At 37.2% G+C, this 19,238-nt stretch overlaps 1 protein-coding gene across 1 annotated transcript in view; it reads right to left on the bottom strand.

Moving 5' to 3' along the window:
- Positions 1 to 4,689, bottom strand: part of SRP72 (signal recognition particle 72) — a 30,000-nt gene extending 25,311 nt beyond the window's left edge. Inside the window, exons 1-3 of the mRNA XM_051966254.1 lie at positions 4,559 to 4,689; positions 1,748 to 1,868; positions 111 to 234 (exon numbers count right to left, since the gene is read on the bottom strand). Of these exons, the coding sequence (XP_051822214.1) occupies positions 111 to 234; positions 1,748 to 1,868; positions 4,559 to 4,667 (354 nt within the window). The 5' untranslated portion in view covers positions 4,668 to 4,689. The remainder of the gene's footprint in view (positions 1 to 110; positions 235 to 1,747; positions 1,869 to 4,558) is intronic.
- Between the last annotated feature and the right edge of the window lie 14,549 nt (positions 4,690 to 19,238).

Raw genomic sequence — 19,238 nt, 5'->3', positions numbered from 1 at the left:
CTATTCCTTGGGACCCATCACTGTAGACTGGGGTTCCCATCCCTGGTCTCTGCTAAAGAAGGAAGCAGGATCATTCTCAAGAATCATCACTATTTTAAAGGAGTAATTACCACTTGTCCATACAGTTCCTTTAGTTTGTCCGTCTGATGACTGGCACTTTCTATTGTTTTCAAGGCATTCTCAATTCGATTCAGTCTGTATTCACAGTATGCCTTCTCAAAGGAAACAGAATCACTGCAAGAACAACAAATCAGTATATGACTGGGGGAAATAGTGAAATGACATTTAACCTCTTAAGAGATTCCTGTGCCTAACACACACAAGTAAGTTCTTATTAGATGGTACCCTTAATTTTCCTAAAGGAAATGATCAGCAAGATTTTCCTTGTTGCAAAGACAATCAAAACAATTATTTTTATTATATATTTTGAGTTTTCTTTAAATATTTAAAAAAGCCTAATAAATCTTTCCTAAAACAAAATCCAATCATTAACAAGAGAAAAAATATGGAAATGTCAAGAGAATAAGGAACACTTAATTAAGCAATAAATTAAGTATACAAAAATAAATACTAATCAGTTATGTATAGTCTTCAAAATGCTTTATTAATATAACAAATAACTATGTTAAAGTAACATGAGAAACAGATAAATCTTAAGAAAAATGGGCTTTTCTCAAGGTAAAAGACAATATAATGTTTCTAGGCATTAACTTCTGCCACTTGAAAGTACGTGTGATCATGGACTTTGAGCTAGAAGAAATTCCAGAGGCCACTAATCCACAATGAGATGGGGACCCAGGTTCCCCGAGTCCAGTACAGGACGTAATACTGGACCATCTTACTTTTGATACTGTTCTTGTTTCAGCTAGCTGTATCCTACACAAACTGATCTCAAATTTACCATAGTGAAAAAAAAATAATCTCTCTTTAAAGATTAAGTGGAGCTTTCACAGATGGGACCAGTGCCCCAAATTTCATGCTGACTTGCACCCTGGGATTGTCTAGTTTGGGGGCCCGGGGACAAGGAAGGAGGGGAAAAAGTAACTCCAACAAGATTACAAGACTACCCCCATTAAAGAAAAGCCATGATTTAGAGCGATCATGGACAACACCTGAACATTTGGGCATTTTCATCACTCATTGTGGGAGATCACAGGACACACTTGGCCCAAGGTGGTATTTGAAGATTAACATGTTTTTCTCCATCACTTAATTTTATCCCTTGTACTTCTCTTTCAGAAGCAGGGCAGACCAGTGGCCCCGGGGAACCCTCTGAGATGCTAATTTACAGAAGACACACTCAGAATCTTTTCCCCCACAAGCTTACAGTGCCAATTACAAATCAATGAAACGAGACCTTTATTTCTTCAGAACAGTTCACCCCAAACAGACTTTACAGACTTTCATCATTCCTTTTGGTTTCACATCAACCTACCAAAAACCAAAATACAAACAAAGTCCACTCTAACTTCTACACAGTATCATAAAGCTAAAGTAAGGAGATTGGAATATAGGAGGTAAAAGTAGCTAAATTAATTTGTTCACAATTTTTTGTTAAAGCGGCCAAATGTAACACAGGAGATTGTTAGGAATTCTGACTCCTCTCCATTTTCAGAAGCACTTTCAGAGGAAAAGAAATAAACTAGGACACAAATCAATGAAGTTGGAAAGCAACCTCAAAAACACTGCTACCTGAAATGAATGGTACACTCAGAACTTCGACTATCACTAAAGCTGAATTACTTACCCAGTCAACACTTTGGTGTGAGAATTGATGACACTCAAGGCTTCCTTGAAATTACTGTTTTGGATAAGGCACACCACTTTACAATGCAGAGCAGTTATATCATCTTTGTTGATCTGTAATACTAAAAAAAGATAACATTTTTAGCTCCGTATCTTTTGTGCTTTTTCTTTCCTTATAAATACAGTGCCCTTGCTATCTATCCCCCCTTCAGTTAAGAGTTAATTCAATATAGTCAATGAAAAATGTCTTTCTTCACTTTTAATTTGTAAAGTATGAAATTATACAAACTTATATATTGGGGTTTTTCTTAAGACATTCAAATTCAATATTTTTGTGGGTCAAAAACAAAAGAAAGTTTACAATACATGCAATGAAAAGGTAAAACTATTCCAGTAGTTTTCAGACCTTTTTATCTTGAGACTCACCCATAATTTGCTGAGTACACTTCCAGCAAACAAGTATACATTTGTACAACACTCTCCCTCCTCCCCCTCTACCAGTCAGGGCCTTCTTTTCATTCTACTTACCTTCACTGTAAGAAAAGACAACTGGAAAGAAAAAGGCCCAGAAGAATAGATCCACATATAACATCACCACCACTAAATATAGCTGCTGAGAAAATTATGGAAACTTGCAACAAAACTGTTTTCCATCCTATAGGTAGAGACCCTTTGGATTTTAATCCTTCAATCTAAGGATCACTGTAATTCATTTTCTTCTCCTACCTCTTAATTTCTTCAGGAAAAAGTTATCTGAAGAGAGACAAATATATATATACCTGGAAAGGAACTCTGAAAGTGGGCTGTGATGGTCTTCAAATGTATTTATTCCCAGAAGTTATAGGGAAGACCATAGGTAACTAAGCAGGGGTATGGACATGACAGTATCACACTGGTCCTTTAAAAATATCATTTTGGCAAATATGTGGAGTATTACGGGAGGAAAAAAAATGGGGAAGAAATAAGAATCTATCTATAGGCTTATGTGTTGGATACTATGCTATAAATGTTTTCTATTGATCCTACCAACCACCCTGAGAGGTATGTGCTGTTGTTATTACCATTTTACAGTTAAGGAAACCTATTAAACAGAGGTTAAGTAAGGGACCCCATTTGGGATTTGGACATAAGGAGACAGATGGACAATTTTAAAAAATGTTATGGAGGTAAGGAGCAGTAAGAAATAGTGATATGAGGATGATTCCAGGGCTACAAACTAGGTGACTAGAAAGGTGATGATGCCTTAGAGAGAAATAGGGAAATTCAGAAGATGGATTTGGGAGAGCATGAGAAAGATCATCTCAGTTTTGAACATGAATTTGAGATGCTTACAGGATATCTAGGTTATAGAAGAGATATTATGGAATACTAATGCTATTGTGTTGTTATTAATATCCATATCTCCATTCCCAATTATTTTCATATCCCAAAGTCCACACATAGAAGGGATTTTCTGTGAGGTTCAAGCATAACAGAAAGAACACATGGCACATGACTCTACCACTTGAAATAGGAGCTTCTTCACCCATCAGGTTAGAGGAATATACAGTGGAAAGTGCACTGGATCTGCAGACATTGTGGGTACAAACCTCAGCTTCACACTTACTCACCTGTGGACTCTTAGGCAAGACCTTATGATTATATGGAAATTACTGAGCATTAAGCTTAAAAAGCTGGTATCTATGCTCTGTATATTAATGGTTTACCTAATTATTAGTTGTAACATTACATAAATAATATAAATATTTCAATAAAACACATTACTTAGCATCAGACCATTTTCTTATTAATTTTCCTATATAACTTTCACATTATATATCAAAGCTTCTTAAAATGGGGTCGTGATTCGATGTGGAGTCTCTTAACTAATGTGGAGGGTGTGAAATTATAATATGTTATCAGTAAATGTTTGATTTGTCTATCTATTTTATATACTATATACCCTGATGGAGTAAGTTTCTCAGGCGAGAATGGATCGGGAGTAGAAAAAGTTTGGAAGCCCAGTTATATAACATTACGTAACTTTCATATTAAATTATTCTAAGTATTAGGAATTATCAGATACACATCAAGAGTTCGATAACTTTAGTACTAAAGGGAGGGCCAATCAGGGCAGTTTAGAAGCAAAACTAGCTCAGTTCTCTAGTGTTGGGGGCTTCCCCCCTGCCCTTCAGATGCTTCCAGCACGTAAGCATGCGTGCCCACCTTCTCAGATGGACCAGTCCCAACAGCAGCTGGCAAAGCGGGGAAGGGGGAGGGAAGGCAGGACTGGCTCGGGAGGCTCATCTCCTGCCTGTCAATTGCACGAAACTGACACCTGTCTCTGTAAACGTCAGTTTCCTCCTCAGTGAAAGAGGTTAGAAAAGTGCTTCGTAAGCCTCAGCGCTACGTAAAAGGAGGCGGCGGCACTGGAGATAGGCTAAGGCCGAACCGGCCGCCCCCACCTCAGGGACTCAGGCGGCTTCTCTGCAAGGGGGAAAAATGCGGGCGCTTTAAGCGCCCCCTCCCCCGAGCTTCCCCGGCCTGGGAGGGAGGAGAGCTAAGTCCACGTGGCATAATGGGGTAGAGGAAGCCTCTGCTGCCAGCCTGGGGCGGGGCGCTGCCTGGCGGTCCCAGAACGAGGTTGCCCCGGACTGAGAACAGGCCTCCTGCCCGCACCCGCGCCCCTGCGTGGCGCCTTCACGCGCCGGCCGGCAGCCCCCTTTCCCTCCTCTGCCGGAAGAGGCCACATCTCCCCTCCCGGAGGCGGCCGGCACCGGGGGTCGGGGACAGCTCGCGACGCCAGGACTCCCAAAAGGGGCAGGGCACTCACTCTTGTCCACTGTCTTGAGGGCGCGCGTGAAATCGCCACTCTGACCGTTACGATTCACTTCGCTCCAGAGGGCAGCAACCGACGCCCCCCCACCGCCGCCGCTCGCCATCTTGAAGAATACGCGGAGGTGGGCGGGGACGACCTGTGCCCCGGAAGCGGATTTCGGCGGGGCCGTGGGGAGAGCTGGGAACAGGAAACCACGCCGGGCTGTTGCTAATAGCAACTAGACTCCAGGCATCCTCCCTTGAGAGGGACACGCTCTGAAGACCTCGCTCACGGGTGATTCTTGGAATAAGCGGGTGGAGCGTCCGTCATTTACCCTACGGGAGCCACTCGCAAATCATGCCCGGCTCCGCGGTGGAAAGCATAATAGTGTTTTGGTTTATTTTGGTTTTCCCCCCAATTATAGGTAAAAATAGGTGTATTTGTAATAAATAATAAAAATAGGTGTATTTGTAATAAATAATAAAATAGGTGTATATGTAAAGATTTTTGTAAGATTTTGAGTTCGATTTTTTTCTCCCCCCTCTCTTCCCCAAGACAGCAAGCAATCTGATAAAATACATCTACAATCAACAAATTTCTTTTTCCAAAATATTTTTTAGAAAAAGCCGCAGAAAATGTTTAGAAGAACTGCACGTTTAATCTTTATTGGGTTACTTGCAGTCTAGAGATGGGTGAGGGAAAGGAAAACACAAAAACACAAGATTGTGCAACAATGAATGTTGATGTGTTGGTCAACCTGCCATCTGGGGGAGCGGGGAGGGGAAGGAGGGGAAAAAATTGGAACAAAAGGTTTTGCAATTGTCAGTGCTGGAAAATTACCCATGCATATATCTTGTAAATAAAAAGCTATAATAATAATAATAAAGGATAAAAAAAATGAATGTTGAAAAGTACCTTTGCAGTGTATTTTGAAAACAAAAAGCTATTTTAAAAAATTTAAAAAAAAAAAACTCCAGAGAGCCCAGAATGAGAATTCCTGCTTTATAAAAACCCTTTTGCTATTGCAAAGCAAACTGAAGTACTATGGAATGATCTAGTCATTGCGAACTCTTAAGTGTGACAGGTTGTGGACAGGAGCATAATTCAGCTACTTTATCCCACAGAACCCACCCCATTCTCCAACCAAAAAATAAAATGTTTATAGAAGTGAAAAGTAAAACCAAAGGCAACTACAAGCAGTAGTTGCCACCAAAAAATAAAAATAAATACAACCTAAATAATATATGTGCCAGATTAGGAGAAGGTTTATCCTTCAGCCCAGGCAGAGGACACCAATTATTTTGAAGAGCTGTATTGTTAGTCCAACTTGTGATTTCATTGGTATAGGGAACTCCACCACCTGCATCACTACCACTAACATAGACCTCTCCCTGTTCTGCAAGTGAAACCTTAAGAGTTGCCCCGGTGCAGAGCTAATTTATGTAAAGGGCAAGACGGGGCACCAGTTTTTCCTGACTCCAGGATCAGCTCTGTTCACTGCCAGAGGCTCTCTGGCTTTGAAGAGTCTGTGGAGCAAAATAAGGAGGCTCTAGGAATGTCTCAATCCATTTCTATGTTTTTTTTTTTTTAATTTTGATTTTTTAGTAGCAATTAATAGTATGACTTTCCTCTTCCTAAACTGCATGGATTCACTGAGTTATTCAGAGAATTACAGCATGCATTTAGAGCTGGCAAAGCTTTGATAGATAATCTATTATAGCCATTTTTTTAATAGAAGAAGCTGAAGCAAAGAAATTAGATTTGTCAAGTTATAACAAGCAGATCCAGGAGTAGTCTTCTGATTATAAATCCAGGACTTTTACTAATATATCACTGTATTTTTTCAGGGGAAAAAAAGAATAAAAAAAAAAAAAAAAAAAAAACTGGTGTTATTGCTTACTACCTGTGTGAACAGATAGCAAATTCTAGTGCTCTGATCCCTCCCAAGTTAAGGAGCCAGGGTTCTAAAACACCACTTTGTTATGTACCCAGCAGCCAACTCTCAATATAGGAGCATAGCTTTGTGGTAGAGGTGGTAGTTTGTTCTTCTAGTACTTAGTAATTCTCAAGGTACTCTGCTACTTCAACTAGGTTAGTTTACCTATGATGGAAATAGTATTAAGGAAGATTAATGCACAAGTTAAATTAAGGACAAAATCAGAGAAAAAGCAGTAGTGGTAAAATTCAAGGTCTGGTCTAGAGTGTTGCCAGTTGGGATGGAGAAGAAGGGAACTTCTAGTCAAGATGACTGAGTCATCTTCCCCGCTTCCCCTTCCTCAAACATGTCTCTCATTTCCTGACAGAAGAGGATCTTCCTTTTCTACATCATGGATTTGTTTTGTTTCTTTATGCTTATTTATTATAATGATCGTTGTTGTGGTTGAAGGAGTTCGGGTTGGGATAAATGGACTTAGAAACGCTGATTCTCTCCCAAAAGAGGGCCATTGAAACTTTTTTAAATGTACCAAAAAAAAAAAAAAAGAAGAAAACACGGATGAGCAAGACAATTTTGAAAGGAACCTGTAGAATTTGTTATATCCTTTAAAAAAAAAAAAAAAAAAAAAGCAAACAATGTGAGGCAGTTAGGTAGTGAGTGCAGTGAATAGAGTACCAGCCCTGAAGTCAGAGGACCTTCATTCAAATCTGATCTCAGACATTTAATACTTCCTAGCTTTGTGACCCTGGGCAAGTCACTTGACCCCAATTGCCTCAGGAAAAAAATAACAATAAATAAATTAAAAGATAACAAAAATAAAAAGCAAGCAATTTGAGACAGTCACTATTTCATATAAAATCCTTCTTTTGTGTTCTCTGTGTCTATTATATGTGTATGTATTTCATATATATATAAATATGTGTATATACATACATATATATGATTAAAAACATTTTAAGAGGGTAATGGAAATCACAATCAGTTCAAAAAATTTTTATTAAATGACTATAGCATTGTTCTAGGTGCTAGAGATGCCCCCCCCTCAAAAAAAAAAAAAAAAAGCCAATCACCACAAAACAAATGATACACTTTTCCCTTGATGATCTGGCTATTACCTAATCTAGTGTAATATGTAGATATATGCAAAATATATGAAAGAACATATGTAAGAAATAATTCATTTGGACTCCTACTTTATTCAGATCAGTTATTAACCAATTTGATAGAATCATATCACAGTATTGAGCCCCAGAGCTGTGAGCTGCAGATTTCTAAGTTCACTTGCTTAATTATAAGAAGTTAACTAGAGATTCTCCACCCTTATTTTTCCTTGTCATGGTGACCAAATCCAGCATGGCAGAGGTGACTCAACTTCCCCAAAATACTTTTGTACCTTCAGACCAATCTCTTGTCCAATAGGAGCAGATGACCATCTTATGACTACTTAGGTCACTGACAGTGATAACTTATACCATTTCCTTCTGCTTAACCTAAGGAGAAACCGATCTATCTTGTGTGGAGATATCTCTTGCTTCACCCACCAACTTATGACCCTATTGACATATTATTTTACTTAGTTTTGCTTATGTGTCACACATCAATCAATGGAATTATTCTTTATCTGGTATATTTGTTCATGAAATGTTCAGACATTTAGCTCTATAAAAATAGGGCCCTGGAAGGAAGAGGCATCTTGAATCATGAGGGAGATCTGAAGTCCACTTCATTATAAGGAATCATGGACCCTTTAAGAAAATGTCATTGGGTCAGAGCTCTGCTTCAGTCTTTCTTATTAGCGGGATAGTTTCAATTCCCACACAGAAAAGGTGATTGAGGGAATCAGGAAAGTGTATTTGTGAATAATGTTAAAAGATGGTCAGAAGTCTGGGGCTGCCAGGTGGTACGGACCTGGAATCAGAAAGATCTGAGTTCAAATGCAGCCTGAGTGCAACCCTGGACAAGTCACTTAACTACTTGCCTTAGTTTGTCATCAGTAAAATGGAGAAAGAAACGGCAAACCACTAGTAGCTTTGTCAAGAACCACAAGGAGCAGACTTTGAAATGCTGAAGGAGATTCAGTTCAAAATGCCCAACAGACAGTTAGTCATATGGTGTTGGACCTCAGACCACAGGGGCTGAACATGTCAATCTGGGAACCATCAGCATGGAAACAATGAGTAAACCAAGAATGGCCAAGACCGACCTGGAACGAAAGGGAAGATTCTGAGGTGGAAAGGAGAATGCTAAGTTGGAACTAAGCAGGCAGGTTTACCCAGGTATGTGATGTGGGAAAGGACTACTGTAAAAGAAGCCTGAAAGGGAGGCTGCAGTCAGACTGTGAAGGGCTTTTAATGCCAAAGGGAAGAGGGACTAAACAACAATAAAAGACCAGGATCCAGTGACTTACTGAATTACTCTAAATGGGAATCTAATAAGGGAGAAAGCTAAGGTCCATTCTTCCAGACTGATGCTTCTTGCATCTGTGATAGACAAAAAACAAAAACAAAAACAAAAACAAACTGGTTTTTTGGCTCATAGCTTCCACTTTCAGCAAGCTGGCTGTGCTTTAAAGATGCTCTCTAACAATTTGGAACTTTGCTCAAAAAGTTATCAAACTGTGCATACCCTTTGATCCAGCAGTGTTTCTACTGGGCTTATACCCCAAAGAGATACTAAAGAAAGGAAAGGGACCTGAATGTGCCAAAAATGTTTGTGGCAGCCCTGTTTGTAGTGGCTAGAAGCTGGAAAATGAATGGATGCCCATCAATTGGAGAATGGTTGAGTAAATTGTGGTATATGAATGTTATAGAATATTATTGTTCTGTAAGGAATGACCAGCAGGATAAATACAGAGAGGACTGGCAAGACTTACATGAACTGATGCTGAGTGAAAAGAGCAGAACCAGGAGATCATTATATACCTCAACAATGATACTGTATGAGGATCAATTCTGATGGAAGTGGATCTCTTCAATAAAGATGGACAGAAGCAGCTACACCCAAAGAAAGAACACTGGGAAATGAATATAAACTGCTTGCATTTTTGTTTTTCTTCCCGGGTTATTTTTACCTTCTGAATCCAGTTCTCCCTGTGCAACAAGAAAACTGTTCGGTTCTGCACACATATATTGTATCTAGGATATACTGTAACCTATTCAACATGTAAAGGACTGCTTGCCATCTAGGGGAGAGGGTGGAGGGAGGGAAGGGAAAAATCGGAACAGAAATGAATGCAAGGGATAATGCTGTAAAAAATTACCCTGGCATGAGTTCTGTCAATAAAAAGTTATTTTAAAAAAAATTAAAGATGCTCTCTAATGAGAATCTTCCCTCTCACAATAAATTACCACAGAAAAAATACCACTGTGTAGAAGAGATGGGATCCCAGCTAACTCACACATACACTAGGAGGATTTTTAAAGAGCTAGTGAAGCAAGCCTGGAGTCGGCCTCTCTAATGGATTGTCGCTGAGCCTCCATCCCTTTCTACTAAAGTCTGAAAATCATCCTATCTCTGCTTCTATTCTTGAGTGTTCCGCCTACCCCTGCTTTCTAATATTAGACATTAAGCCTTCCCTTGTGTGAGTTTAAATATACCGTAATAAAGGACTATTGCTTTATTCATTACTAGCCTGTTTTACTCTTTTGTGAAAACCTCCTTTAAGAACTTATAACTTCTGTTATAGATCAGGAGAGAAGGATTGCATTTTTGCCAGGGCTATACTCTTGGGCTTCGTCTATCCTTTATTTATTATAGCTATTTAGTATACATGCATATATATTATACACATTATTATGTATCTTTATTCTATATATTCTTTACTATAGATATTTAGTATATATATGTATATTATCCATATTATATATCTTTATTCTATATATCCTTTATTATTGAAATTTTGTATACATATGTGTATATTATATATTTTATTATACATATATGTTATATTTAGTATATATGAATTTTAAATATTGTATATCTTTATTCTATCATCCTTTATTATAGATATTTAGTATATATGTATATTATGTTATTATTGATATTTGGTATACGTGTATATTATATATATTATTTAGTATGTTTAATATATTTTATGTTATTATATTTTTTATTCTATATATTCTTTATTTACTATATTTAATATATATGTATATTATACACATTATATCTTTACTATATATATCCTTTATTTTAGATATTTAACATACATATGTATATTATACACATTACATATCTTTATTTTATGTATCCTTTATTATAGATATTTAGTATATATATGTATATTATCCATATTATATATCTTTATTCTATATATCCTTTATTATTGAAATTTTGTATACACATGTGTATATTATACATTTTATTATACATATTCTTTATATTTAGTATATATGAATTTTAAATATTATGTATCTTTATTCTATCATCCTTTATTATATTTAGTATACATATATAATACATTATTATATCTCTTTAATCTATATATCTTTTATTATTGATATTTAGTATACATGTGTATATTATACATATTATTTATTCTATTTAGTATATTTTACATGTTATTATATATCTTTATTCTATATATTCTTTATTTACTATATTTAGTATATATATGCATATTGTACACATTATATCTTTACTATATATATTCTTTATTTTGGATATTTAACATACATATGTGTATGTTATACACATTACATATCTTTATTCTATGTATCCTTTATTATATATATTTAGTTTACATGTATAATATATATTATATACATTATTATATATCTTTATCCTACATGCCCTTTATTTATTATATTTAGTACACGTGTATATTATACACATTATATATCTATATTCTATACATCTATACATATATAATATATACATTATATATCTTTATTCTATATATCTTTTATTATTGATATTTAGTATACATGTGTATATTATACATATTATTTATTCGATTTAGAATATTTTACATGTTATTATATATCTTTATTCTATATATTCTTTATTTACTATATTTAGTATATATATGCATATTGTACACATTATATCTTTACTATATATATTCTTTATTTTGGATATTTAACATACATATGTGTATATTATACACATTACATATCTTTATTCTATGTAACCTTTATTATATATATTTAGTTTACATGTATAATATATATTATATACATTATTATATATCTTTATCCTATATGCCCTTTATTATATTTAGTATACATGTGTATATTATACACATTATATATCTATATTCTATACATGTATAATATATATATTATATATCTTTATTCTATATATCCTTTATTATGGATATTTAGCATACATATATGTATATTTCACACATTATTGTATAAATCAGGTTTGTATGTCCTCCTTGTTGCCGTGGCTGTTCTTCACTGCTGGCAAGCACTGAGGATCCTGGGGACCACTGTTAATTTCTTCTGACAGTGGCAAACATGAGACCTTGCCCCTGTGTCTAACCCCGCTTCACTGCTTCCCATTGTTTACATCTCCTCCAGCAGATGGTGCTAGTGCCCCATTCTCTGGGTACCAATGTCTCCAGCATCTATCTGGTTTATGAACAAATTAAACTGGAGCCTCCCTGTAACACTTGTTGGCTGTTAGACTGAGAATGTTTTTTTCAGTTAAAGGTTTGATCTGATAGCTTTGAAGTACTTTATTATTCTAAAAATCTGTGATTCTGCGAGCATGGAGAGAGTCACTACCCAGAAGTTGATCACTTGATAAATAATTTGACAATCTATGAAACAAAAATTTAAATGACCTTCGATGGCTCTTCTGGTCCAACAATGAAAGGGATCAAAAAAGAAAAGAGATCTATTACTTGGCCCTATCAAGGGATAGTAAGACAGCCCTATGTTCCCAAGATGAGAAATTAAGGAAAGCCCCACAGTGTGGTAGGGGGATTTCCTATGTTAGATATATGGGAGAAAGTGGACAATAGCCGCACCTGATGGGCAGGCATGGTTGGGTGTGGATCTGTATTATTGGAGAGAATATCCAAATTTATGAGATCACATCTTTTTGAACATAGAGATGACCCCCAAATTCATCTATCTCCCTTGATCTCCAAGGCCATATTTCTACCAACTGCTAGACATCTCCACTTGAGTGATTCTTTGGAAATTGAAATTCAGGTTGCCCAATATGATCTGCTCTTCCATCCCAAACTTCTCTATCCACGTTGAAGATTCCACACTCTTCGTCATTCAGGCTGCAATCTCAAAAGCTCTCTTTGCTCTTTGCTCCCTCTTACCCCCACACTCAAGCAATTGCCACGCCAGTAGTCTTCCAGTATGCACAATACTACTGCACATTCCACTTTCTGCAATCAGAGGAGCCTCTCCTCTAGACCATCCTACTCCACATGGTCTTCCGATCTCTAGTGCCTCTCCTACTAATCTATCCACACATAGATACCAAACTGATCTCTTGCCTATTCAAAAATCATTAGTGGCTTCCTATTGCCCCTAGGACAAAATGCCAAACCCTCCCAATACAATCTAGTTCCTCCCATGTTTCCACTGCATTTCATCCTTTCACATCAAGCTAAAAGGAATTCAAATGCCTGAGGTGTCTGAAACAGAATCTTAGGAACTTCAGAGGATTTGAACTTCCCCATCAACATTCTAGCATTTTCCCAGAAAAGGACAACTAGCTACAATGAAAAAAGGCAGCTCCAAGACTCTACAAAGAGAAAAACTTGGCCATACCCAAAAAAAGATTTTGAAGATTCCAACGAAAGGAATTCTAGGAGTTACCAAATGTGCTTGATAAGCCTCATTACTCTCCCCCACCCCCATTTTTGTCCTGGTTGGTCCATATTCACTATTACACACACTTTGGGTGTTATATTCTTCTCTAAAATGTAATATTCTCTTGTTGGGGTTTCCTTGGGGTCTCTGGGAGCAGCCTTCAGTTCAGTAACCACCACAAGTGCAGCCAGGGATTAAAGTCCAAATCCTTTATTGTCTCTTTCCAAGTCTTGTCACCTTTCCTGTGGCCCCGTTACCTTTCTTAGAGGCCTTCTGTAATCTTGGTTTCGAGAGCTTAAGCTGCCTTCTTTGGCTTCTGAATCTACTCCACTGAATTCTGGCTAAGGCTCCAAGAGCTTGTCTTTCTGGCCATGAGATCTGCTTCTTATATGCCCCACACTAAGTATATAACAATCATTATATCACTAGAAAACCATTGTTTGCTGTAGGATTAAATCAATGCTAAAATAGATTTAACCATTGTCTCCTCAGTTCCACTTAATACCTTGTTTCAAGTTCTGGCCCATAACATCTCCCTGTAGGATTAAATCAATCATACTGAACCATGCTAAATTAGATAACTATTGTCTCTATCACTTCCACTGACTTAGTATCTTGTAAGAATCCTTTATTTCAATTTCAGAATTCTGGCCATAACATTTGGGGAAGAATGTTTTACACAAACTACCATCTACAGTATTATAATGAAATGTCCCTTTCTAAAAATTAGGTCAACTATTTGATATTGATGGGGTACAGCTCTTAGGGGAAACACAACAGTGACGGGGCCCCCTGAATTTAGGGTGCTTTTGTGATAACAATCTGTCTGATTCTCAAGTCTTTGGACCTTAGTATAGTCCAACAAACATTGCTCACTGTCAGATAATCTGCTGGTCAGGAATAACCAAATTCCTAAGGCAATAATCAATAGACCACTCCTCAATTCTACCTCTAGGCCATAAAATTAGCACATCAGTGATGTGAACTGAATTTCAGTGAACTGAAATTTATCCAGTTGGATAAATTTGTCTCAGTGCTCGGGGTTCTTCACTAAATCCTTTTGGGACTTAGCTCACTTCAATTGGCATTATAATTACAATAAACTTTGCTCCTTGACTTAGAGATAGATTTAAGCCTGCACGTTCTTTTGAGATACCTCAGAACACCAGTTAACCTTTTGGGGTCTTCCTTCTTAACCACAGTAATGTCATCTGTTAATCACAGGAAAAGCATAAGGTGGATGCTCAGCGAGCTATAACCACTAGAAAAGGCACTCCCTTGCTCATCAATTGAGGAATGGCCGAACAAGTTGTGATACAAGAATATGTGATGATTGTGGCAGCCCTTTTTGTACTGGCAAGAAACTGGAAACTGAGTGGATGTCCATCAGTTGGAGAATGGCTGAATAAGTTATGGTATATGAATGTTGTGGAATATTATTGTTCTATAAGAAATGACCAGCAAGATGATTTCAGAGAGACCTGGAGAGATTTAACATTAACTAATGCTAAGTGAAGTGAGAAAAACCAGGAGATCATTATATACAGCAACAGAAAGATTATAAGATGATCAACTGTGATAGATGTGGCTCTTTTTAATGAGATGACTCAGGCCAGTTCCAATGATCTTGTGATGAAGAGAGCCTTATGTACCCAGAGAGACACTGGAGGAACTGAGCATGGATCACAACATAGCATTTTCACTCTTTCTGTTGTTGCTTGCTTGCATTTTATTTTCTTTCTTATTTTTTTTTCTTTTTGATATGACTTTTCTTGTGCAGTATGATTATTGTATAAATATGTGTGTATGTGTGTGTGTATAAATATGTATGTATGTATTACATTTAACAAATATTTTACCATGTTTAACATATATTAGATTACTTGCCATCTAGGAGAGGGGGTTGGGGGAAGGAAAAATTTGAAACACAAGGTTTTATAAGAGTCAATGTTGAAAAATTACCCATGAGTATGTTTTGAAAATAAAAACCTTTAATGGAAGAAGGTAAGAAAGTAAAATGGAAAGGAAGGAAGGAGAGAAGGGAAGGAGGGAGGGAGAAAGGAAAGGAATGAAGGGAGAGAGGAAGGAAGGAAAGAAGGGCACTATTTAATCCCTCCTGGACTCTAAGTCCTGAAATGGAGTAGCTGCTTCTAATGCAATTATAGTTTAGACTCTAAAGTCCTGAAATGGAGTAGCTGCTTCTAATGCAATTGTAGTTTAGAGGAGTTTAATTTGAGATAATCACTTCAGCATGTGCTTTGATAGTTTTCCTTCTAATTCACTAGTACATCATTCTGGACCACACATATTCTCAGCTTCTACTCCTGTGATGCTTAATCCTGTTGACTGAAGGAAGTCATTGAGGGAAGACCAACACGCTATTATACTATTGATAGAGCTATATATTGGTTCAAACATTCTGTAAAACAATTTGAAACTTAGGAAAAACAATAAATTGTGAGCCCATGTTGATGTAATATGATTTTGGGGTCCTCTGATCTTGGGACTTCTGTTCTAATAGGTCAGTGTGCTAGGTCTTCTGGCTTTGGAATCTACCTCAGGAAACTCTCAATATATCTGATTCTGACCACTAGCAAGATAGCTTCTTGTCTCAGGAAACTCCTACACCTAGTCTATCTGATTCTGAATAGACTACTCAGTTCATTTTCATTGCTGACTGATGATCTGGTCAGTGATAATCAAATTTCAGGGGCCACCCTTAACTCATCTGGAGATTACTCCTCAGCCTTATCCTCTGGTCATATAATTAACATATTTATGATTGAAAGTTGTATAAGTGTTTCTCTATTTTACTTCAATTTCTTTACCCAGTTCCTGTTATGGCCAGAACTCTGAACTTGAAACAAAGGATTCTGATAAGGTACTAAGTCAGTGGAATTGATAGAGACAATAGTTATCTAATTTAGAATGGTTCAGTATGATTGATTTAATCCTACAAGATGTTATGGGCCAGAACTTGAAACAAGGTACTAAGTGGAATTGAGGAGACACTGGTTAAATCTAGTTTAGCAATGATTTAATCCTACAACAAATAATGGTTTCCTGGTGATGTCATGATTGGGGTATACTCAGTGCACAGCATATAAACAAGAAGCTCTGAGGGCCAGAAAGACAAGCTCACTGGGGGAACTGAGCATGGATCACAACATAGCATTTTCACTCTTTCTGTTGTTGCTTGCTTGCATTTTATTTTCTTTCTTATTTTTTTTTTCTTTTTGATATGACTTTTCTCGTGCAGTATGATTATTGTATAAATATGTGTGTATGTGTGTGTGTGTGTGTGTGTGTATAAATATGTATGTATGTAGAAGCTCTCAGAACGTCAGCCAGGATTCAGTGGGGGAGATTCAGAAGCCAGAGCTCAAGCTCTGGGAACCAAAATCACAGAAGGCCTCTAAGAAAGCTAACCGGACTGAACTGAAACTAAGGCTGCCTCCAGAGACCCCCAAGGAAACCCCAATGAGAGATTACATTTTAGAGAAAAATATTACAAGTTCCCTTATAATTCAGTCCACTCAGTAATGGTGCTGAACGAGATGAGCTGAGATCTTTCATGAGAGTTGTGAAAATCAAGTAAGGCTTCATCTACTTCAGAGTTTGAGTAGGCCTGAAGGACTTTGAAGATTGAGTCAAGGGCATATTTAAGTCCTCTTCCTGCTATCCTCCCACGGTATCATTTTCTCCCTGTTTCAGTCAAATATGGGCAACTACATACTTACTGGTCAAGTTTAATTTCTTGGGTAGATCCGGAGGTTAGAATTTAAGATCTTCAGCCAATGAGGATGAGGATCAGTGGTGGGAGGAGGGGTATTTGCGTTAGGGTACTTCCTCCCTTGATTGTCTGCTCCATGGGTGGGACGCCCTTCTCCCAAGAAAGTATAATAAACTTTACTTTGCTTCTAGAGATCTCTCCAGCTTTTTTAAAAAATTAAATGGTGATCCCTCACCATTTCTGAACCACATAGTGCCATGTTACTTCAATAAACTTTGCCCCCTGACTAGGAGATGGGTTCAATCCTGCAAATTCTTTTGAGATCAAACTTTGTGGGGCTTTTGGGGTCCCTCCTCAACCTCAACAATATGGTGTAGTAGACAAAGTATTAGACTTAGAAGTCAGGAACATATACTAGCTGTGACTCAAAAAACGGAAAGAGGGAAGGAAGAAAAATTATAATAAGCATTTATATCATGCCTATTATATGACAAGTATGATGCTAAGCACTTTTTAATAAATATCCCTTTTGATCTTATAAAAATACTGGAAAGTAGAGAGTATGCAGGGATATCACTTCTCACTGGTCTTCTAACTCAGGGCAAAAAAATTAAGCAAAAAATGTATTTTCCCCAATATACTTCCTGCTTACCTTATCCCCATCCACCTTAGAGCCTGTACCTCTTTGCTCCTTTTTACAAATTATTATTAAAGCTTTTTAATTTTACAAACATAGTCATGAATAATTTTTCAACATTAACCCTTGTAAAATCTTCTGTTCCAATTTCCTTCCCCTTCTCCCTACCTTTCCCCTAGATGGCAAGTAATACATATATGTTAAACATGGTAAAAAAAAAAAATATATGTTAAATCCAATATATGCATATATATTTATACAATTGTCTTGCTGCATAAGAAAAATCAATTTTAAAAATGAGAAATAAAATAAAATGCAAGCAAAAACAAAAAGAGTGAAAACACTATGTTGTGATCCACATTCAGTTCCCACAATCCTCTCTCTGGATATAAATGGCTCTTTTCATCACAAGATCATTGGAACTGGTCTGGATCATCTCACTGTTGAAAAGATATACCTCCATCAGAATTGATTATCATATAATCTTCTTGTTGCTATGTACAATGATCTCCTGGTCCTGCTCACTTCACTCAGCATCAGTTCATGTTAAGTCTCTCCAAGTCTCTCTGAAATCATCCTGCTGGTCTTTTCTTATAGAACAAGAATATTCCATAACATTCATATACCACAATTTATTCAGCCATTCCCCATTGATGGGCATCCACTCAGTTTCCAGTTCCTTGCACTACAAAGAGGCTGCCACAAACATTCTTGCATATACAGGTCCCTTTCCCTCCTTTAAGAGCTCTTTGGGATATAAGCCCAGTAATAACACTGCTGGATCAAAGGATTTGCACAGTTTGATAGCCCTTTGGGCATAGTTCCAGATTGCTTGCCAGAATACTTAGTTTGATGAAGTCAGGGAACCAAATGATGAGGTGTAAGAATTGGGTGGGAGATCCCCTCTGGTCGGAGGGGCAGGTCCTATGTGAAAGAATTCACAAACCCGAAATGTGTGTGGCAAAAGGAATTTTCTTTCCCCTAAGAAGACAGCTTGCTAGAAGTCAGCCTTCTTAGTGGCCAGTGTTAAGGACCATGCCTAAGTGAAGAGGCAGATCAATTCTCCAAGAGCCTCCACAGCTGTGAACATCTGAAAGAGTTGCAAAGCAACCTTTACTGATACAGGTGTTGCTTGTGGACTGGGAAAATAAATTGGAGGCAGAGGGAAGAGAAGAGAAGTCAGACAACGCAACAGCCTCTCAATGGGGATGTCAGAGAACAGCAACTACCTCTCAATCTCCTCTATCATCATCATCATCATCATCCATCATCCATCATCATCTGCTCACAAGAAGAGATAATTCCAAGTACTGGTGTCTGGATTCTGGAAACCACAAGAGCAGCAGATAACAGGCAGAGAATAAGCAAAGGTGAGTTACACTGAGAAGAGAATATTTTTAACAGTGGGCAAGGTCCTATTTAGGACATCTGTGAAGATTTGGGGTTCAGAGTTGTCTTTTATTAGTTGTTTGAGGCTTGGGGCTTCAATTAAAATAAAAATTGAATGAGATTACTTAATTGGAAGTTTGAATCAATGTTGACAATGCCCCAGGCCTAGATTTCCAGTTGAAAAGAGATTACTTATTTTGGGAAGGGTGTTGTCTGGG

Source organism: Antechinus flavipes, chromosome 6, assembly GCF_016432865.1.
Source record: "Antechinus flavipes isolate AdamAnt ecotype Samford, QLD, Australia chromosome 6, AdamAnt_v2, whole genome shotgun sequence".
NCBI lineage: Eukaryota > Metazoa > Chordata > Mammalia > Dasyuromorphia > Dasyuridae > Antechinus > Antechinus flavipes.
The sequence above is the reverse complement of the archived record's forward strand: the minus strand, read 5'-3'. Positions and strand labels throughout refer to the sequence as shown.